At 37.2% G+C, this 24,450-nt stretch overlaps 1 protein-coding gene across 1 annotated transcript in view; it reads right to left on the minus strand.

Moving 5' to 3' along the window:
- Nos (Nitric oxide synthase) overlaps positions 1 to 24,450 on the minus strand; it is a 150,772-nt gene that overhangs the window by 16,655 nt on the left and 109,667 nt on the right. Inside the window, 7 exon segments of the mRNA XM_074171626.1 lie at positions 4,382 to 4,455; positions 6,393 to 6,642; positions 6,928 to 7,022; positions 10,489 to 10,547; positions 10,550 to 10,784; positions 11,315 to 11,489; positions 13,913 to 14,194. Of these exon segments, the coding sequence (XP_074027727.1) occupies positions 4,382 to 4,455; positions 6,393 to 6,642; positions 6,928 to 7,022; positions 10,489 to 10,547; positions 10,550 to 10,784; positions 11,315 to 11,489; positions 13,913 to 14,194 (1,170 nt within the window).

The raw sequence follows: 24,450 nt of genomic DNA on the forward strand, positions 1-24,450 counted from the left end.
ATAAAGTTGTCGAGTGTTGGTAAGTAGATTCAATGTTCTAAGTTTCTCAACTTTTTACCATACTGATTCTCGCATAACTGAGGATATATGGTCATATTTCCGGATACCAAACGAGGAACGTAGACAGCTATTCTGAATACGCCGTAGTCGAAGAGCATCAGATTATATTGAAGCAGGTCTATGAAAACTTGAGCCTGAATAAGCATCAACATGCATATTCAACAGACAAATCGACAAGTTCATCATCAAACAACCTTGTAGAGAAAATTTTCCAATCCCTTGACAACAAGAAGGTTGCAGTAGCTGTTTTTCTCGATATTGAAGGAGCATTTGACAATGCACTATCTGAATCTATAGAATCACTGCTGGCTGGAAAAAGAATCGACCATAACTGGCTGGATCTACGACATGCTGGTGAGAATAACTGAAACTATGATTCTTCAAGATGAGGCCATTAGGATCAGGGTCACCAATGGCTGCCCTCAAAGTGGGGTACTTTCCCCTTTTGTAGTCGCTCCTGATAGATAGTCTGCTTGATACCCTCGACAGAAGAGAAATAGATCTGCAAGCTCATGCAGATGACCTTGTCATCTTGGCATCATCATGGAGATCCTTCTAGATCTAGCCCCTTTGCACAATTTTCTGGAGAGAGGCTAGATGGAATTCATCTAATGCAGAGTACAATCGACTGCTGGTTGAAACTGAAACTCACGGCATTCTGGCTTTTGACCTCTGACATTACGCCTCCAACTGTCAACTACGAATGCCCTCATACAGTACTGTTCCCGAGTGAAGAGGACTGACATTGATTTAGGCTTTGCCAAACAAACTTTGAACACCTGGATGGCAAGAATATTTATGGACTTCTGAAATAATATTTCACTACAAAGCGTTCATTCACCATTGAAACCAAACAGTTGTTAGACTACAGTAGAGATGAACTACGATGTCTAATAGGCCCTTTGTATCTTTGTACCATTGTGCCGCATTTTGAGCCGTACTTGCCAATTCGTAACAATACGAATATATTACTTCAACTCTCTCAGATTTTTTCCAGGAGAGGAAAAGTAGCAACCCAATTAACCACCATTGAACAAAATGAACAAACGAATTTTTCCGGACTGGAAACGAAGCGGCCCAAAATGCGGCACTGGCCGCCATTCATTTTTCAACCTCTGGGCTTGAGAAAATTGATCGACTCACTTCGAAATTGTGTACTGGGAACCAATTACAAGTGGAAATAATTTCCAGAAATTATTTACCGGGGGAAAACGACACAACCCCATTAATTTCGGAATTAATGGGATGAAGGTCGGAGAAATATTGAGTGAGCCATGCCTGGCAAATGCTAATAGCTCCATGCGGGTCTGGGAGTAAAATTGATTTCAAACCACCACTGCAACAAATTTATTTTTCCGCAAGTAATTATTTATAGACCTAACGCAGAATGGATACGAGTGCTGAAGTGAGAATTTTAATTCAAATTACAAAATTTGTCCGACATCTGATGCTACTGAAGTCGATGTTGCAGTTTTTTGTAAAATATTCTCTTCACTGTAAATGTAAGAAAAAAGTTTGTATAGTGGGATGTCAGACGTCCAAAAAATTGTTTTACGAACAACTACAGAGATACATCGTCATAAATACGAACTGGATTTATTGTTATTTTGTAGTTAGTACCCGCATTAAACGATTAAAGGGTAATAAACAAAACTAATTTATTTATAACAAAGCACACAACATGTAGAAATCATAGTAAATGTTCAATATGTCTACCTTCAGACATTACGCATACGTCTAGACGTCGGCGCATTGAGCCACGTATTCGCTCAAATATTCCTGGAGTCTCTCTGATTACCCTGCACGCATCGATGATGCGGTTTCTTAAGTCGTCTACATCGCGAACAGGAGTACGATAAACCAAATGCTGTAAATGGCCCCAAATAGAGAAATCGAGAGGACTGAGATCCGGAAAATGGGCGAGAGCCCCATCAGGCATAGAAACATTTACCTTCTGACGCCCAAAGGAACTTCCTCCAGCAGTACTGGATGCACTTCTCTTACAAATTGAACGTATGCCTCACCATTTAATCGAGGAGGTAGAAAATGAGGCTCAACTAAATCATCCCCAATAACTCCGAGCCACACGTTAAGAGAAAACTGTTCTTGATGGTTAGTTTCGACAATAGCGTGAGGGTTTTCATCAGCCCATATGTGGTAATTATGAAAATTAATAATCTTGTCCCGAGAAAAACTACATTCATCTGTGAATTCTATCGTCTTCAGAAAGTCGCAATTTCTTCTAATCATTTCCAGCATCCAATTGCAAAATTCAAGACGGTTCGGAAAGTCTCGCGGTAACAGTGCCTGTACTCGTTGCAGATGGTAAGGGTATAAGAGTTGTTCCTTTAAAATTCGAAATACCGTCATATGATCAAAATTTAGCTGGAAAGCAATCTTTCTAGTACTGGTAGTAGGTTGTTCTTCAATCAAATTAAATACTGCTTCCTCGAGCTGTGGTGTCGACTTCTCGATGGCGACCACAATCCTGCGTTCTTTTGTCGAATGAACCATATTCTCGTAATCGTTGATGAAGTCGAGCAAATATTCTGTGTGAAGGATGCTGCCGTTGAGGATACATTTCAGCATATCTTCTAGAAGCTTCTAACACATTCCCCTGCGACAGACCGTAAACGTAATGCATATCAGCCATTTCCTCATTTGTGTATGCCATTTTAATAACAAGTGAAATATTGAAGTAACAAATTAAGAGCACAACAACAAGACACAATTAGTATTAATTCAATTTCGAAAATTCACAAACTGACAGCGTCATACCAATTCAATTGTCACTATCGCTAATAGCGACCTACTAGATAGATTAGTTTCGTATTTATGACGATGTATCTCTGTAGTTGTTCGTAAAATAATTTTTGCTGCGAAGTGGTTTATTTTGGGCAAAAAACCAAAGAGACATTTTTTGTTTAGAATGAAACAGGCTTTCGAAAATGAATTTTTAAATGGTAAACAAATAATAAGATAAGAAGTTACATTGGAAATAAATTTTAGGGGTTGCGTTTTCCACCCCTTACAATCATGGGGTAAACCAAATAAATTACTGGCTAAGTGTCTTTTTGGTAGTACAAAACGTCAGGTCAATTTCAATATTGTAACTTCTTTAGTGCTTGTGAAAAAAATTGTTATACAAATTTTATGTACCCCCTTTAAGGGGCTGTATCTTAACAAGGGATGCTCCAATGAAATTTCTTTATATGAAAGATCCTATCTTTTTTTCGATGAGGAATCACCTTGAATGTTTTACACTTATTTAGTTACACCCTGTGTATCTTTTTCAAAATCAATAAAATGATGAACGTTTCACCATTCCGCTTTTCTATCTTCTTTAATTTTTTTCCTCTTTGAGCGATTCCTGACCAATAATTGTTTATCTAGTTTTGTATCATCGCCAGAAACTGATCTTCATTCATGTATTCAGATACTTATGTTAATAATACGCTACTTCAATACCCATGCAGAGTGGAAGAACAATTCAGCAGTTATTTGTATAGCTGCGAAAATTGAACTTCGCCTTTTACTATAAATTTATATATGTAGTTGTAGTAATAAAGACGTTAATTATTATTATTATTGAATTATAGCGCAATTTATATCAAACTTTTCATAATATATCGAACTTGCATTTGAATTTCAACAAGTCTGGAATTCTGAAAGAACTCTTTGTTTGCAAGAATGTGGTAGAAAAAGAATTTTGGGAGTTATTCAATGTAATAAGGAAACACTGGTGGAACAAAGCATTGTTTCCGAGAGAAAAGTGGAAAGGAAACGGGAGTTTTATTAAAAAAGTATCGAGGTTGTTTTGCCTCTCTCCCATTTTGTTACAGTCCAGTTAATTTCAGCGTTGTTTCTCTTCTGTGGAGTTTCGTTTGTTCCGCATGAAATGCGTGCTGTTCGAAAAATAATGTTCAAATGTCGCGGGACACATATATTCAATTAGAGTCTTTAATTGTTTCGGCTTGGTACACTCTTTTCGAATATTTGTTCATGGTTTCAGCTGCTATCGAAAAAAGTGTGTCAAAGAATTTACATCAAATTTCGTGTGAGAATTGAAAAAAATGCTCAAAACACCTGAAATGTTGACAGTGACATACAGTGATTGTACTCCGAATCAGAAAAACGTTAACAAGTAGTTCAAGCCCCAGTACATCAACAATCAATGGAAATGTTGAGAAAGTGGAAAAACTTGTTATTGAGAAGCGTCACATCACTATTAGATAATTTGCTGACGATATCAACAAATTACTGAATAATACCAATACTGAAGAAAAAAAACTATATTGAATACTCTCTTCTCCGAACTCACCTCAATTTAGATGGATCTCCGTTGGATATTCCGTTTTCACTCATTTTCATTGTGTACAAGTTTTTGGCAAATTCCTGTAAAAAATATTAGCTTAAGAGGTAATCTGCGGAAAGTTTCTCAAAAGAAATTAAACAAACAAGTACTATACCGATAGGGAGTTGGTTAATTACCTCAAGAGGTAATGTGCTGAGGATATTTCAGATAACATAAAATAAAAAAGTACCATATCGATAGGAAAGGGGGTTACATATAATTAGTAACAGAACGTAACAAACAATATTGCAAACACTATATATATTCTCATTAAAGATTGCATATAATGACTCATTTTTCACTTTTTGAACACTCTCACCATCTAAAAAACCAGAATCTAATGAAATCGATACATTTTCGTGTTAACACAGTAGCTTCCAAATCCAAAAGACACGTCCCGCTATGCAGGAGTTTTCTCAGGCGGACTGGCTCATTACAGTAGCTTCCTCAGTCGAACAGCTTCGACACAGTATGGTACAGTAATTTCTTCAGTCAAACTAGTTCGACACAGAAGCTCCCTCGAGCAAAAGACGTCTTCACAGTAGCTTCATCAATCGCACTGGTTTGACACAGTAGCCCTCTCAGTAGAACTGGTTTGACTCCTCGATTCAAAGATGTGTTTCGCTATTCAGTAGCTTCCTCAGTCGCACCGGTTAGACTCAATAGCTTCTTTAGTCGAACTGGTTGGACACAGTAGCTTCTTTGGTCAAACATCATCTTTTGCTATACAGTGGATTCACAACCCGCACTTCTCCGTCACAGTAGCTCTCTCAGTAGAACTGCTCCGACGTAGTACACCTGGTTCGACACAATAGCTTCCTCAGTCAAACTAACTCTTGACAGTAGCTTCCTCAGTCGAAAAAAACGGTGCGCTACTTAGTAGCTTCCTCAGTGGAACTGGTTTGACCCAGTAGCTTCCTCATCCAAAACATGTGTTTCGCTATACAGTAGCTTCATCGAACTGCTTCGACACAGTACCTCCCTCAATTGAATGACTCCCTTCGCTACCCAATGGCTCCTAAATTCACACTGGTTTGATACAGTAATTTAATCAGTCAAACTAGTTCGGCACAGAAGCTTCTTTGGACAAAAAAGTCATTACAGTAGCTTCATTAGTCGTACTGGTTTATCACAGTAGCCTTCTCAGTAGAACTCGTCTGACCGAGTAGTTTCCTTGATTGAAAGATGTGTTTCGCTATTCAGTAGCTTCCTCAGTCGCATCGGTTTGACTCAATAGCTTACTTAGCCGAACTGATGACAAAATAGCTTCGTTGGTCAAAATCGTCTTTTGCTATACAGTAGCTTCATGATCCGCACTTCTTCATCACAGTAGCTCTCTCAGTAGAACCGATTCGACCCAGTAGCTACCTCGGTCGAAAGACCTATTTTGTTAGTCAGTAGCTTTCTCAATCGCACTGATTTGATACAGTAGCTTCTTCGGTCGATAGACGAGTTTCGTTAAATGGGAGCTTCCTCAGTTGAACTACTTCGACACAGTTGCTTCCTTGGTTGGATAACTTATTTCGCTAATCAGTAGCTTCCTCAGTCGAACTGGTTCGACATAGTAGCTTCCCTTGTCTAGCTAGTTCAATACTGTAGGTTCTTCAGTCGGTAGATGCGTTCGACACAGACACAGCAGTTTCCACAGTTGAACTGGTTTGACTCAGGAGCTACCTCAACCGCACTGGTTCGACTTCCTCAGTCGAACCGGTTCAACACAGTAGCTTCCTTGGTCGAAAGACGTGTTTCGCTATCCAGTATCTAGCTCAGTTCCACAGGTTCGAATCAAAAGCTTCCTTGGTCGAACTGATTTGACGCAGTAGCTTCCTCATTCAAAAGACGCAATTCTGTGTATAGTAGCTTTCTCAGTCGAACTAGTTTGACACAATAGCTTCCTCAGTCGACCTGGTCCGATGATTCGAAATTTGAACAATGTTATCTTTCAGTCACTCATTAAATTACACTCTTGAATACATACCTCCCCATTTTCTGGTGGATCTCCATTCCCGAAAGTTGAGGTGATCACGACCAAGAGTGCTTCATGTTCAATGCTGGAGATGTCATAGTCGGCCATGCAATACACCTGAGCATTGAAAGCATGCCCAAGCAGTTCCCCTAATTTTTTGGCGTAGTTCTCGGATTTTCCAGTCTCAGTAGCGTAAAGAACTGTAGCTTTAATGCGACGGGAGAGCGCCCTACCGAATAACTTCGAGGTGAACTTGACAGCTCTGAAAAATTAAAGGGATAGGGAGATTATTTCTACCAGAAGCTTCATGATTTTTTACTTTGTATACGGATTTCAATGAAAAAATACAGCAATACAAGAAGTGATAAAGCATACAGCACTTCATTCAGTGCCGTATGTAGGTAAATATGCATAGAAAAATTAAAAAAGAGAGTGTCTCACTCTAGAAACAAAGGGGTATTCAATGAGAGCTTGAATGAATTCGAAAAGAGGGAGTCGTCTCCAGGCTACAAAACTCAAGAGCTACCAACTACTTTCACCCTCATACCTTGCGATTTGCTTGAAATGAAATTTCCTACGGGGTTTCTTGCTCTTTCCAGATTCCCTACCCTTTTTCCAAACGTGCGTTTTCCATGCTGCTTCCTGTGGAAAAAAAATGTATATTTACTGATACTGTTACTAGATTCATTTCATTTTTCTTCATTACTTCAACTCCCGAAACCTTTTTATGTAGTGTTTTCCAGAGACTTGGGAGGAATGTACTCATCAGACGACTCCCAGGCAGTAGGAACATATTCTTGGTAGTAGATATTTATGTTCGCTTTTTGGTACCTTGAGAAAACTGCCTTGGTGGTATTTGGTTCAGAAAACCCTTGATTATTTTCCGTCATGAACAAGGTCTGATTCTCAATAGTGGATATACACTAACCTCAAGCCATAACAAAAAAAGGAGTCAATTGAAATTATTGTTGAGAGAGCACGACGCTCGTGTGAATCTGAGAGTCTTTCTAAGGAACTCAATCACCTGAGAAATACCTTCAAAAGGAATGGTTACAGTGGAGGGGCATTAGAGCGGGCTATACAACCAAGGAGAGAGAAAAAGAAGCTAGACTGGTCAAGGGAAAAGATTTTCTTCCCTATGGGTATAGGTAATCGTCGCGAAACCAATATTTAGGCCAACAAAAACTATCAAAGTCAAAGATAGACTGAACACCCCGGAGAACCTTCAGCAACGCCCGGGGTATACCGGATTCCTTATAGCTGTATGTACCCGTTTCTCTGAGCACAAAAGACATTGTCGACTCATACAAGAGTATATAGAGAGGCAACAGAAACTCAAAAGCACAGGGATGATTTCAATGAAAAAGAAGAGGTGATGAAAATTGATGAACAACAAGAACAACAACTCGGACACTGAGATTGTTACCACATCGCCTTTGATAATGTTTACCGCAGTAGTAGACGAAATGTCAGGAATAAAACCTGAAGACCACGGCCAAACAACCCGGAAAATAGCTTTCACACATTCTTCGATTGGTTGTACAATTTTCAAAGACAAACGACGTTCATCCATACTTTGCGAGGTTTGGTGATCCAAATAATGCTTTCAAATGTTGTTTTTTTTTATCACTTGGAAAAGGGATCAAAAATGTTTTTGTAGATGAACAATTCAGTTTTTACCAATGTTTCATGTAGTTAGTCCTTATTTACGTTTGTTTTCGTACCTACGTTGTCTGTTATGCATATCGTCTAGGTTTTTTTTTTAAATATAGATGAACTAATGTTTGAGCCCTGATGATGAATTTAAAACGTCCGAAACGGTGAAGAAACTGAATTGTTCACCTACAGAAAATTTTTTTATCCCTTTCCCAACTGATGAAATTTGAAAGAGCATTTGAAAAAATGTAATCTATACTCTGCTGAAAACAACTGTAGCCTAGTTTTTTGAAAGTTATAACTCCATCATAATTAGTAACTCCGATGATGTATCACGGCATTCTGTACTATAATCACTGGCTGCTAACCGAAAAGTTCCAGTATAATTCAAAACCAGCCATGTGCGAATCGAGCCATACATAAACCTTTCAAATGCCAGTGATTTTTGCTCGAAATAATTTGTTCAACAGTTCTGTAGAATGAGTTTATTCAAATAGGCATGGGTAAAATTGTCCGGCCGTTGTCAAATCATCCGCTGGTTAAATCTATTGACCGATGGGAGTTTTCAGTAAGGGAAGTTTTCACCAGTCCCAAACTAGATGTGAATAATTTATAATTCTCACAACAATCTGGCACACTGCGATGTTTTGTGTCAAAAAATATGTTATATTTGGGAAATGGCGATTTATCGTGTGAGTTATGAATGGATTTTTCTGATCCAGTCCAAGTCGGTCGGTAGCCAGGAGGTTCGACGTGGGTGCTTTGTTCACTCACTCGAATTGACTGCCGTGTTGGTCGGTGGTTCAAGCCCTAGTCTAAATGAACATATTGTAATCCTTTATATTGAGACTTCTAATATTCCATACAAACATAAGTCAAATAATCAGGAGTAAAATCTGAAGAAGCATTTTGAATTTTAATAAAACGATAACTTATCAATTTGTGAACTATTTTCTGGTGTCTCGAATATGGGAAATGTGGTTGTTTTAATGAAACAATATTCATTGGAAATAGCTAATTATGATAGTTTGGAATTGTAGTGGTAATTTTCGAAACAAATTGTTCAATCTGAATCATATAATTATTCTATAGATGATTGGATATGTAGATATGACTGACAACGTTGTACAATGAGTTAAGTATCATCAATATTCTTTCCAAAATGTATTAGCAAGTGTATACAATAATTTTAATAACATAGAATTTTCATAACTTTCGCCGGTTTGAGTGACGTTCAACTACTTGATGGTGAGTGAATTTTTGTAATATTATGAATAAAAACCTCGTAGAAATCTCGCGAGCAGAAATTCAAGCACGAAATAGAATAGAAAATCCTCAACTTCGAAGAATTTCGCAATCCCAACCGACAGCTATTGCTCGTGATTTTTGAAAGGTACTATTGTGTGAGAAAATAAACGCTGCCTACATTGGAATATGAAATTACTCACGTCTCTAACATAAAAATATCTACAGTAGAAGTCCGAAACTAACAAAACTTTCTAGAGCAATGCCTTTCCCTACTGGAAGTTATTATTCAGAAAAAATCAGTGTTTCTGAATAACTACTGTAACATAAACTGTTGCTAACTACAATTACTCAAATAGCTGAACCAAATGTCGATTACAATTACATACAACTTCTAAACTATTAATTCAGAGAGGGTGACTAATCACCTATCGTGTTAAAATAAATCGCCTACCTCCAAGAAAGCGCAAAGAATGTTGGTAATTTCAATTTGAATAGTTCTCTTGATTTAAAACCAGGCATTATCATCGATATGTTCCACAAGATTTATTAGACCACCGTTTTTTAGTGTTACCTCGTTGTTCTGACTGAATACGAATTAAATTTGAACAACCTAAATTTAATCCATTTGAATTATTGAAATACAATTACGTTTTCGGTGATCAGCTTAATGAATTGTTGTTAGTTCAATCAATTGCTCTGTGTGAATGTTTAATTGATGTTTATTTGCTCAAAACTGCTACAGAGTCATCCACATTCAAACTATTTTATGTTTTTTCAGAAAATTAAAGTTAATATTTGAACATTGGATGAATAGAAAATTTGCCGGAAACTGTTCAAATCTCCTTCAAGAACTCCAATGATAAAAATATTGGGATGACGATAGTAGTTAATGAAAATGATATCAAAGAATATATTGATTTTCTACTGCAAAGTACAATTAGATAGAAAAGGTTTCGAAGATATCAATGATTATCTCAAGTTCAGAAGACTATTCAAACTTGTTATAATTTGGAAAAGTAGAAACAGATTTTTGTCATCATTGATTGATCTGGCAAAAAAATATAAAAAAAACAAATATTGCACTCAGTGGTCAAAATTAAACTCTGTACCACTTAACATTGATTTTGATTGAAAAACAAAACAGTTGACTATATCCAACTGGACGTAATTGAATTTTCCAAACATCACGTATTTGATTTCTCACCTGATACTCATACGACGGTTTCAAATAATACAACGCCATCTCTTGGTGAAATACCGGGTAGCCGAACCAGATAGAGGGGGCACAATCCAAACCCAATCAGCTGGACAACCGTTGCGCAATCGCACTTCGTTCTCTAGATGCTTCATGAAAGATTCCGAAGCAGTGTGATGATCTACGATGGTGACTTCTTTCTGTTGAAAACTGTACAGAACCGCTAAATTGGCTTCTACTATGGCTTTGTCCTTCCACAGTGTCACTGGAGTTCTTGTATCCAACCCCATGTTCAATGCGATTGTCTGAAAAAGTCACCAATGGTCAGTAGAGAACTTGAACTGATATTCAATTAAGGAAACTGCGGTAGTTTTTTGTCTATCGAATGAAATTATCACCAATGCATTTTTTTTTCAGGGTAAAATTCTCCAATGTTTTACCAAATATGGCATTGTTGAGATTTCGGAAAGTCAACTAGCAACTAACATCCAATTCAGTACAGAAACGTTTTTTATTCTATTTTGAGATGAAACGAACATTCATTCTTCATGTTTCATTGATCATCAGAAAGTATTACAACCTACATATTCTCACTCCAAGATTTATGATACTGAAGATAACAGAAAAATTATATAGCTCATAGAACAGGTCGTATTGAAATTATTTTCTCAAGGATCAGAGTGAGTTAAAGTAACTAGAGTCCTGTTCAGAATGTACATTGGATCTTATTGAAAATTATATATAACAGTTTTGAGGCTTTCCACCATGATTGTCAATGCCGAAGACTTCAAAAATGAAATAGTAATCGTAACTCTCAAATTTCAGTGTTGCTCACCTCTAACATATTGAGTCGCTGGGTATCACATAAATTTCTGCACCCAATCTCTGTGCTCATATACCATCCATTGAAAGGGGCAGCAGTAAACTGGATGCCTCCACAGTCAAACATCATATTGGAAACTGCCGGCAAGGCATACCATTTCAAACCAAGTCCTTCAAACCAGTCGTATCTGTGAAAAATATGAGTACAAGTGGCGTATGATATTATGTATTTGAAGGAATGATTTGCAGGCTTCGGTTTATTATGAGATGAAGGCTTATGGTCGAAAGTCACGAAAAAGTCGTGAAGATATTTGACACTTTATTGAACTAGCAGCTTCACACTCGCTTTTTCGGGTCAAAAATCAATATGAGTAAAATCATCAATTCAGTTGAAATTCATATAAATGCAGATAAACTTTATGTTGTTGATAAAGCCAGAAACCTAGGCGTTTTATTTGAGTCTCATATGAAGTTTGAAAAACACACCAATATACTCATTCAACGAGCATATGCCTCTCTGTATCATCGCCAGTCACTGATCTTTATTTATATATTCATATACTTATGTTAATGCTATGCTACTATAAGACCCATGCAGAGACATTTTCAGGTTGAGTGGAAGAACAGTTTAGCAGTTATTTGCATAGCTGTGAAAATTGAACTTCGCCTTTTACTCTAAATTCATATATGCAGTTAGAACTTAATATTGTAATTTTTTTATGGTCGTAGTAATGAACACGTTCAGTATTATTATTATATACTAACTTTTACTCAGATTTCTGACAGGCCGAAAAAACGCAGCCCGATGTTGGTTTATGAAAGATTTGTCCTTAGGCTTTGAATTCAATTCAGAATATTTCTAATATTTTTCGATGATGAATCTATTTAAGAATCTTACGTTATACTATTTTTTACATATGCTCATTAACAAATCATTTTTCAAAGTGTGGAAAAAGTGTCTTCGATAGATTTATCTCAAGGGAGAGGTATCAAATTCTTTTGATATGTTTTAGTATTCTGAATGTAATGAAGATTAAATTGAACAGTTATAACCTAGAGATATAATAAACACAAATCATTTTAAATATTCTTTTTATCGGCTTGCTGATCAAGAATTCAACAATTAGCAGATAGAGTAAATCATCACACCAATTAAAGTGGTTCTTTCGAGCTTGGCATTTGATAAATGAACAAATCCATGATCAATCAAATCAGATTAACATAAAAAAAATGCAGTAACTGCAGACAGAGTAGTCAAATTTGCATGATTGAGCAGAAAAAGCATCTAAATTAACCGTAAAATTCGAAACGTACACATTGAACATGCTTCCCGGTTAGATTATCAATATTGTGGCATCACTGATATACACCGCACAACTACCCACAGTCCTGACTATTTATGGAAGCATAAATTCATGTAGATATACTGAAATGGAAACATTGAAAACCATTTGGAAATATCACAACCGAACATAAACACCTGGTCCGCAATTTCTCTAAGAAAAGTTCATATCAAGTGACCACAAATTAATTGGAATATACTCTAACGATTGTATGAGAGAATATATGGAATGAAATTGAAAACAAATGAGTATTTAGAGTAAAAATAAAGAGGAAGGTAAAAATGGAACTTTGGCGTGAAATTAAATTAGTTATTATTTTGGCTGTGCAATGGTCAGTTGCATGAGGAAAATAATAATAATTTCATGGAGTGATTCTCAATGATGATACTCCAAAACTGTAACAATAAAATTTTTACCGCTTAAATAAAAAGAAAATAAGATATGATATAGACGAATGTGTATACAAAAAATTGAGATCAAGTATTGGGACTGCCTCTGTATGTATAAGTGCCACGACAATCTATTTTAGTAAGTGTAGGAAGTAAACAAATAATGGTACGATTATCATATCGAAGAGAATCCATGACTGTGAGTTCAAAAAAACAAATAACGTATGATTCACAGTAAGATGATTTTTCTGGAAGCTGAAGAGCTATACATATGTATCACAAGGAGAAAAAATATTATTTATCCTTTCAGAAACATTCCCAGTGAGTCACAAAACATAAACATGCACAATGTAAAGATACAAAAGTTACGGAAAATATATCGTCATTCATCTTGCAGAACTTTGTTCTGCAAGAATGGATATAACCAACATCGGTTTCAACCTGTATAGCTTTTTTAACACCTGAACACCTGAACAAGTTGTCTTTATTGTTATAACTGGCTAGAGAGCAATGATCAGAGTGCCGATCTGACAATACCAAAAAGCTAAGCTTTTTTACCTATTTGATTTCCACATAGGAATCGTATTATTTATATTTCATTCAGATTTTATTTGAAACTATTGGCTACAAACCATTCTGAGATTTATGTTCGATTGGTAAGACTCAATAGCCTAGAATAGCTTTATCGTTACTCGATTCATAGAGTTGCTCAGATGATAATGGTGATCATTATAATAATGCAGTGCTGGACTAATTGTTATCATTATTAAGTATCAAATTGTGTTTCAGCGAGTGAATGATATTAAATAGATAATTCATATTCAATTGGCCTTTACTGAATATGTAAAAAAGATTGGAGGGATGACCTCCTGTACTTACGTTGGATGACTCATGGGCACTTCCAGTATATACTCTCTAGGAATATCGAAATAATCAGGATCGTGACCATTAGCAGACAGTACCAGAGGCAGTATGTCCCACTTTCCACCGGTACTCTTCCATCCAAGTTTGACGCATAGATCCGTGAATTCCACGTTCATAGGATCTCCGATGACGGAACCATCAGGCTGTCGATATCCGGCGTAGCTCACCAATTGTGGATTCCAGACCCGGTAGTCGTGTTTCCCATCTGTCCGTTGGGGAAAGACAGTGATGGCAGATCTGAAATAATGATGATATAAATAATCATAAATCTACTTTATTATTAATTGAAAAACAATGCGAAGTCTGGCTCAGACTTTCTCAAACTCAATAAACATCACTCCATAATGAATGCAAACATACAGAAATTAAAAAACAATCAACGGTGATGGAATCACGACAAGAGAAGAATAAATGAAAATATTGATTGGTGATTATCCCCCAAAGAGTTGATGAATCAAATTTATCTGTTGCTTATTTATTATTGATTTTTCCAGTGAGCAAAAGTTGACATGGTAGAAATAATTTTCATATTTGTATTTGAAGTTCCTGATATTGAATCTCTTCAATTGATTAGGCAGTGAATTTTTGTGTTTCACAGCACCGAAAAAAACTGATCTCCAAAACTGTGCAGTGCGATGTCATGGCAAAGTTGATCAGTTTTTATTTCTGTTATTTATGGAGTGGAGGATATTTTCACGCAGGATTAGTTTTTGCATTGAAGAAATATTGAGTTGTATTCAATCGATAGATGAGCCTAAACACACAAGTTGCAATTTATAAAAGGGATAGCCATGGATAGTGTACAATTTTGTAAAAAGCCTGCAACAGCAATTCGCAACTATTAGATGTATTGAAAAGTCCTGGGCCTGAGAAAGAAAACTTTTCACAAGTATGTCCACTGACTATATGTGAAAAGTTGTCTTTCCTTATACGGGGAATTGGGAGATTTCGGATATGTGGTTGGTTACCCCGTTCACAGGCAGATTGGGCGATGACAAATCTGTCGTTTGTTATCCGCTTTAGCCTAGTCTGATTTTCAGTTATCGAAAATCATCAACTTTTTGCTGATTATAGACACTACCATGCACTGATGAGTGGCCAAACAGCTCGAAAACAGTCTGCAAGTGTGTTCCAATATTTGAAAATCTATTGCAGCAGTTATATTTCCAACAGCATATGCAGGAATACCTTCAGTGAAGAATCCTGAACTGACACTTGTAGGATATAATCCAACACCCTTCATGGTATTTACCAGGGGAGTAGATGATTTGATATACAGTAGCTATTACAAGATATAGTTTGGAAAAAACCCCCCTCCTCACCCAAAATACAACCAGGAAATCAGAAGTTTGATTTTGATAGTGTAGGTACCTCAGAGAAATGAAATATCTAAAAACAGATGAAAGTATTAGGTGCGAAGTTTCTTTACTTGTACAGACACAGGTTTGGTGGAAAATCAAATTCCTTTTGACATTATATGAATCAATTCCTACGAAGATGTTACTAAAGTCATAGTTTGCTATGAAGAACATATATTTCCTTTACAATCCAATTGAAATTCATATAAATGCGATTGAATAAACAGGAGTTTACCAAAATGGTGCTGATCAGAAGATGAAGACAAGTGTATTGTCCCGAAACTTTGAAGTACACCAGGAATTTGATAGATTTCTGAGTGAATAAAATTCCTTTTCAAGGTATCTTTCAATCCCATTACGAATGTTTGAAAAACTACCCGAAAGAATAACTGGAAAGTTGCACTTTCTACACCTGAAAACAGTTTTCCATTGCTATTTAATTATTTTCTCAGGTTGCGGAAGGTGAATATCCTCAGAAAGGTCGATGAAAACTACCATAATGCTTTGCTTCTAATCACCCGACAACATCATTCCCTGATGTCACACTGAATTATTTTGCATTACACTCAACTCAAGCGAAATACAAAAATTATTTTTCAACATATACTCGCTTATACAATGTCAGGCAGGTTTCATAAAGGATAAAGAAGCAATGGAAATGAAACAGTAAACAGATCCTGGAGGGATAGACGCGTTATGAAAGAATGAACAATGAGCTCTCCCTGAGGAAATGAAAGGGATTTCTCTTTGAGAATATCAAAATAATGACCAAGACTATAATGTGAGAGGGGATTGAAGGGTGGATATGATTTAGAGTGCATTATGAGAATGAGGACAATTTATTCTGTGATAGGTTGCTATTACTAATTATACCAACATGATAACTAATGTATTTGTCACGATAGATGCCATTATTTTCTTGGAATCAGCTGATATCAGTGATAGATCATCTCATGTACTACGTTACAGAGTCCTACCAGGGGCTTTAACTTCCCAAAAGCGAAGTCCAACGAAATGTACATCGTTTTCTATGATCTCCGTGTAAAAACTGATACTTTTGAGTAAATATCGGAAGATATCAGTGAACACCAAAACACATACATCAACCTACAGATTGAAGCCATTAGATTTGCCTATAATCTAGTGAATTCTTACGTACTGAAAGGAGGAAACATATTTCTTGATTCAGAAAAAGACGACCTTCTACATGAAATCAATCAAATAAGTTGTTACAATTTTCTTCAATAAATAACTTCTCATTTTTATCATCACCCAGAAATACAGAAAACTAGAATTGCCACAGACAAATTGATTGATTGTTTTAAGAAATATATTTACGTATATAGATCAGACTCTCAAAAACTGATCTCTGTTTGAAGTGCTGAAAGAAGAGTTCAAATTAACCAAGATTTCCCCATTTTTTTGTATGGAGATGGAGAAGCAGAAATCCAAAACCGTTCTTTCCTCAAACAGTTGCAAATTCAGGTAATGAACAATATCTATTCCAGTTTATCACAATGTTTATCGACTTTAAGATCAAGATCAAGTCAAATGCCTTAAAATTGAACGATGTAACATATTTATACCACTTCATCGCCAATATCTATGGTTTTAACATTTTGCTAGCATTCAATTACAAAGAATTGTCTGAGATCCAATTATTCAGACGATCAATTTTTACTCTATTTGGCAGTTGAGCCACATCCAACAAAATAGACGAATCATCTTCCAACAGAAAAATTGAGCTGTCGTATGTGAAATGAATGATACCTAATTTTCATATAATATAATTAGGATCAGTCCCAATGCCGATCCTTGAGGAACACCGATGCTATTCTATAATGGTTAAGTGAAATCTTTTGGCAGTTCTGTATATTAACTGTGTACTGTGTACATCAAAAAAATTGAGAAGTGAACCAATCCAATACTGTCCTAACAATTTTTCTAATAGAAAATCATCCGCGACATAGTCAAGAATGCGACTGATATCATAGATAATACCTTATTTGTGTTTTGACCATATCGATTGATTCTAAGAATGTCTGAGTAGAAACAGAGTATGTAGTAGAATCACTGATTCAGAATCCCATCATAATTTGTAATGAAAATATATATTTTTTTGGAAGAATAGATGTAAAAAAAATATCATTTCGTAACATTGGGTGCTTTTGAAACAGTTTTTGCATCTTAGCCGATGAAAAAAGTGAACAGACTTTAAAAATAAATGAAGATTCAAGAAACTACTGAATGTACACGTTTCAAATTTTGCAGGAGGTATTTCTACATGTATTCACATTGAGTGTTTTCTTTTCTCATCTCATGTCATGTCAGGATTTGTAAATTTTTCAGTGCCTCACCAACAATACCTCATTCAGAATCCGCATTCCGATGAATAATTAATATTCCGGATTCAGGGAGTAACGTTCCAATCGAATCGAATAAATACAAGTTGGAATTAGTATAAATCTTGGATCCACAAACAAGCTGTCAGAACAAGGGATGGAATCAAAATCAGCTGGATACGCAAAAACGAAAACCAACGAAATATTGTGTCTGTCTGAAGGGGAGGACGTTGGATTTCATGGACATGAACGTACACAGAAATTTAAAAAGGAAATTTCTGAACATTTTTCACCTTTCAGCCTCTTCAGTGAGGTACAGAAATAGTAAACTTGGGAGAAGGAACAAATTATTTCAATTGAATTGAAACGGTTTTGGGTGATGAAACGATTTATTCATTCATTGACAGTTTCGGAACATAATAAATAAGTCCGAACCAAAATTGTTTTCACAATTTTCGATCATTTGTAAGGATTTTCAACTTATAAAAATTATAAAATAGTCGCTACGCCTCGAATTAATGCAAAATAATGAACAAATTGAACTGTGGAAACCTTACCAAATGATATATTGGTCAAACCGAACGATATCCTAAAACACGAGTTTCAGAACAGATGAGAGGCTGTAAGAAACTAAATATCAAAAACTCCACAGCCCTGAAAGCTCAGGATGTGGAGTTTACTCCAGATCACTAAGCCTAAGGATTAAGTGGGGAATGGAAACAAATACCAGCGTGGTTCTCAAACAGAACTGGCTGGTATCTCAATTGCCACAAAAGAAAGAACCAAGAAAGGAATTTCTGACAGAAACATTAACAATCTGCATTAATAGCAGACAAGTCCTTTCAGTCTTGAACAGACTACGTGTTACCTCAGGGCTAGTACTAGAGAACCACCAAGATTTAGCCAAAGCCTCGGTTGATAAAAAAGGGCACGACAAGATTGAAGGTAATTGCAGCGCCGACTCTTTAGTTAGGATTCAGTGACACATATGGCTGGGATGGGATGGAATCATGGGGATGGGGATGGGAATGGGATGGAATCAAAGGATGCAGTCTTCCTAAAATCACCCTGGGCGACCCTGGAAAGCTGGCGCCGAAGAAATATCTGACGATGATTAGGAAAAACGTAGGCCTAACAGTAGAGTTTCTGACTGGCCACTGTCAACTAAGGAAACACCTCCGTAATATGGGTAAGTGGACACACCTCTATGCAGGATGTGTGAACAGGAAGATGAAACTGTCAGGCATGTCCTATGCGAATGTCCAGAGTTATCGTCAATGAGAGAGTGTGTGTTCGACGAGTCTTGACCTATACCTGCCGATATAAAGGAGATGTGTCCTTTATATCGTATGTATCCAAAAAAACTGACTGTTTGGTGTGATTTATGGGCTGGTTGAATAATTAGCTCATACTTCTTCGAAAACGATGCTGGTCAGAACGTTGCAATCAATGGTAACTGCTATAGAGCCTTGATTACTGAAATAATCGTTCATCAATTGAACAACCATGATATGCGAAAGCTGTGATTTCAACAAGAGGGCACAACATATCACACAGCTCGTGTCACAATTGATTAATTCAAGGAAACGTTTGGTAACCGCATAGTTCTACGTTTCGGACCCGTGAATTCGCCTCCAAGATCGTGCGATTTAACGCCGCTAGACTATTTTGCACAGGAATACGTGAAGTCGCCAGTCTACGCCGAAACGATTGACTACTTAAAGGACAACATCCACCGCGTTATTGCCGGTATACGTCCATAAATGTTGGAAAAAGTAATCGAGAATTGGACCTCCAGATTAGACTATGTTCAAGCCAACCGTGACGATCATATGCCAGAAGTTATATTCAAATTGAAATTATGACAGTTATGAGTTTGGTGGGAGGTATGTTTACATTTCATTATTACAGAGCCCCGAAGAAGAAATCAGTTGAATTCGAAAAGTTGGAAAGAACATGAGTGTTCAATACGAATGTTTTGGTGATTTCAGACACTTTTTCAAAATTAGTGTAGGCAGAATAATGTATTACACCTGACTTCAAGAAAGGTAGAGGTTAGGTTAGGTTAGAACTGAAGTTAGCGGGTCTATTCGACCCTCCACCGCAACCCGCAAGGGTTAATTGTAGCCCACACTTATTCACACTCGACCAAATAAACCCAGCTTCTTAACGAAGCCGATTAGTTTGTATGGTGAGTGGTCTTCCAGGTCAGATGGTAAGAGTACGGCTCTGCTGAACTCTAAGGACCTGATTCGGTCCCCAGCGGGGCAGGCACAAAGTATATGCTCTGCTGTTTCATCATTTTCCAAAGAGAAGCGACACACACTGTTTTCCGACAGTCCGTGTCCCTGCATATAATGCACCAAGAAGACCTGTTAGACCTCTTAGTTCATCCCTACTGTAGTCCAACAACTGTTTGGTATCAAGCATCGAAGCGTGAATAAACGCCTTGGAGTTAGCCAGTCCTGGAAGATTATGCCACAGTCCATAAATCTTCTTGTCATCCAGGTGTTCAAAGTTTGTTTGGCAAAGCCTAAAGCGATGCCAAAATGACAGGTTCTGGTCCGATGAAGCTGCTTGCAGCACCTTTCTTTGCAAGTGAGTCAGCAGCTTCATTGCCTTTCAGGCCAGTATGCCTAGGAATCCAGACCAGAGAAAATCTGTTGAGTCTTCCTATCGAAGAGAGTCGTTTTTGGCAATTTGCTACCAAGAATATTTTTATTGACTTGTGTGTGAGGTTAGATTTATTCAATCTCTCCGCACACAATTTAATAACGTGAATTTCCGCTTGAAATGTAGTCACATAAGTTCGTAGGCAGTTAGATACCTCTGTCTTTGGTCTGCGACCTAAAAACACCTGCACCAAAACCGGAATGTGTTTTTGGTCCATCTGTGAACCAACAACAATCTGCTTTTAATATTTCCTTCTGTCGTAGAGGTACAGGAATCATGATTTGTAGAACATAATCAGTGCAAATCAGATATTTGTACAGCTGCTGGACTAAATCCTGGCCGGTGAGAAGCCCCTCCCTCAATATGTGCAGTAGATGTGTAAAAATCTGTTATCAGTCTATTATATTATTCGAGCCGTAAACATCCAAATTCAGAACCGTATTCAGTTAGTGATGGAGGTTGAAAGAAAACTGCACAAACATATTTCAAAAAGTCAAACTCCCGATCGATTTTCGAATATTTCGAAGACGGTATACAGGGCACAATTCATCAAACAGATAAGAGCCTCATCCGCATTAAACAAAACAAGACCCTCGAGGGGAATCCAGTCAAAAAATAACCGCAAAATTTGTCATCTGCGGAATAAAAATGTGTTTATGATTGAGCGGATCCTGCAACATCAGGATAAACGAGGCTGAATCCTGCGAAAGATGATAGAGCTCCCGGAATTAATCTTCCTCGACGCTCACACCTACCCTACCCTCCGGGATAATTCCGAAATAAAGGAGATCGTGATTCGTAGTCAAGCATGTGTGCAGACGATTACCGAATGGTATTATTATATTTGTTGATGTACTCTTATTGCGCGACGAATCTCTCACGCTTTCTCGAAACGGCGTTGCAATTGTTTTAACGAGAGTGGCGAAAAGGAGTACACATTCGTAGTTGGCTTAGTAGCTACAATAAAAGCAGAATACTAATCAGGTTCAGGGAAGGTGAAGTCACTAGAAAATATCCTGGTATCTGGGATATGGATATATAGGGTGGCCCACATTGTCTTTTACAGGCCATACTTTCGTTGTTTAGAATGATGGAAAAGATGATCAGAAAATATATGTGAGGTGGCTCAAAAACTGTATCTGATGATGCTGCTAGTTACGATCATTATGGCGAACCTAACCGCGACTTTTTTTTCGAGTAGAGTACATATCAAAATATGCATCACTCTATTCTGAATTCGACAAAATGGACTAGGTTCATTTCAGAATGTCGCGAGATAAAAACGCCAAATAATAGCGATAACCGCTTTCTGGGCAAGTTCTTCGTTTTCAAGATGCATTCTCAGGTTAGATTAGGTTATGTCTAAAGTGTGTGGGTCTATTTGAGTCACCACCGCAACCCGCAAGGGTTTATTGTAGCTCACAGCTCCTCACACTCGACCAAATAAACCCAGCTACTTAACGAAGCCGATGATTCAAATGAAAGTGAGCTGTAAGAAGGCCTGTTAGATGTTGTAGTTCATCCCTACTGTAGTCTAACAACTGTTGGGTATCAAATTTCGAAGGGTGAATAAACGCCTTAAGAGGGGAAGAGGGGATTTCTGGATTCTGCCAGAAGTCCATGAAGTCCTTGCTCGGGTACAGTACTTTATAAGGCAGTTGGAAGCAGAAATTCAGAGGTCATTTCAAGAATGCTGTGAGTATCAGTGTCAACCATCATCTGTTCCACTTTGCATTAAATTGATTTGTGCAATTGGCGAGATACACTCTTGATGGAATGTCGAGTTTTTGCGACCCGAATCGTATTGCAGGCGACTGCTGAGGGTCCAATTAGTAGGAAAAAGTGTTTTTCCGGATTCCAACATTTTTCACTCCTCAGTTGGGTTGGGGCGGGTTTTGAGTTAGACGAGGGTGAGGTGACTTGGGTTGCGCCAATTTGAGGTGGACTTGGTGGTTGGGCTGATTTGTTGGAGAGGATGGACAAGGTTAGTTAGGTTGGTGAACTTGTTGGGTTAGATTCGACGACGAGAAATTGAAGAGAAAAAAGTTTCGTTTTTATTGGAAAAATGTTGTAGGCTAGTCTTCAAAAATGCGATTATTTATGTTTTCGAAGAGAAATCATTAAAACAAATATATTTTTCAATATACAAAAACAGAAAGTGTGCGTTTTGGTTTGTTTTTCGAAAGCAAAAATTTTGATGAAATTGTAATTTTCATTCAACAAGAGCACAAATGACAAAAAAATGTCGTTTTTCATCATCAAAAATAATGGGTTGTACGTTAGCTCATTCGGGTTGGGTTGGACAGGGTAAGGTTGGTGACCTGTTGGGTGAGGTTCGATGACGAAAAATTTAAGGAAAACAATTGTAGTTTTTACTGACAAAATAAGTGGGTTAGTCTTCAAAAATGCGATTATTTGGGATTTCAAAGAGAAATTAATGAAAAAAACCAACATTTTTCATTATACAGCAGAAAATGCGTTTCAGTTTGTTTTCAATAGCAGAAATTCTAATGAAATTGAAATTTCCACTCGACAAAAGCACAAATGACAAGAAAAAACGTCGTTTCTCATCATCAAAAATAGGTTGTATGTCTCAATTTTATTGTCTCAATACACAAATTGTCACTGAAATCTGGCAACACTCCGATTCAAGCTACTGGGACAATCCTTCCTCTCCTTCTCTAGAACATTCCAACAGTTATATATCGTGCCTTTCAGAGAAGACTACGCTGTATTACCCAGATGCAAGAGATACTTATACATAACCACATCCGACTTCAGCAACTATTCGTGGCGATACAATAGCAACACTGCACAGTGTTGAATCGGTTTTCCTACGAGGTCTCAAGAAATGAAAACCATGTTCAAATTCCGCGGTACCTACATTCGATTAGCGGTTTTTTCACTTCTTCTTGTTGATATTCTTGTTTTGAACATATCTCCACAGTTTCAGCTGTTTAGAATGTTAAGTTTGTTGGCATGTGGGGCATGAAATTTATAAGTGTTTTGTGCATTTTGAAAATAGAATTGAGTGCTCAAAAACACGTGATATGTTGACAGTATCATAGGGTGATTTTACTTGTCAGAAAACTGTTCACAAGTGTTACAAGCTTCAGCCTTCAGCGATGAGGCCCTTTCTAGATAAATGGGTACGTGAACAAACAACATTGTCGAATTAGAGACTCCACCAAAATCAATCAATAACTTCCAGAGATCAGAAAAAACAGATGTCAATGAAAAAAACAAAGCCGAATAACAATTATGAGCAACCCTTTTCGTGTAGTTAATGAAAGTAACCTTCATGTGGAATGTGGAAGTTTCATCATATGTGGAGTGAGGACTATATTCATCAACGCCGGTATCTAAGCCGAAGTGGTGAAGGTTTCCACGTATGTGAAAATAAACCAGGTAGTCTCCCGAAGAGGACGCGACAGTAAAAAAAACCTGTTCTTTGATGAACCAAAAATGTGTGAGAAACACTAAGAGGCGGCAGCTGAAAGCCTCTGTCAGTAGGAACTTGGCCAAATGCGTTCGATAGAGAAGTAATGGCCACACAAAGTGAGAGAGAGAGAGAAAACCAACATATTCTACAGATAAATTTATTCTAGATTATCTTTCAATTGATAGCTCCAATCTAGAATCACCAGTCCACCTCTGTACATCTTGCTAAATTCTCAACGGTCGGAAGTTTGTTCCAGTTAACCAGAACTTAGTTTCTTGGTGTCTTATTCGAGGATTTTCTCGCCAGAATCTGGTAATTGGGCAAAGCTAGATACAGCTTCAGTTGGCAGGATCCTCATTACCATGGAATTTGTGGTTATTGTTTTGAAAAGAATCCGAGCTTTAACAGTGCGCTGCATTAAAAGTACGATTGGTAAATTACGAGGTCACGGTGGGATTAGATGAGATATAAGCCACTGCAAGTTGCCAAGAATTCTGAATACTTTTCACCCGAGCATGATTGAAAATTAATGTAAACTCTCACTGATTTGTTGATATCCAAGAAAGGGTAAGGGCTTTATTATTTTTTATGTTGATGCAGCATCTGAAACAAAGGCTTGCTGATGTCCAATAAAGCGTTCTGATCATAAAAGCAAAATGAGTGTGGTCTTTGACAAGA

Source organism: Leptinotarsa decemlineata, unplaced genomic scaffold (genome assembly GCF_025532065.1).
Source record: "Leptinotarsa decemlineata unplaced genomic scaffold, Ldec_3_MD MMD2_P_RNA_scaffold_12, whole genome shotgun sequence".
Taxonomy (NCBI): domain Eukaryota; kingdom Metazoa; phylum Arthropoda; class Insecta; order Coleoptera; family Chrysomelidae; genus Leptinotarsa; species Leptinotarsa decemlineata.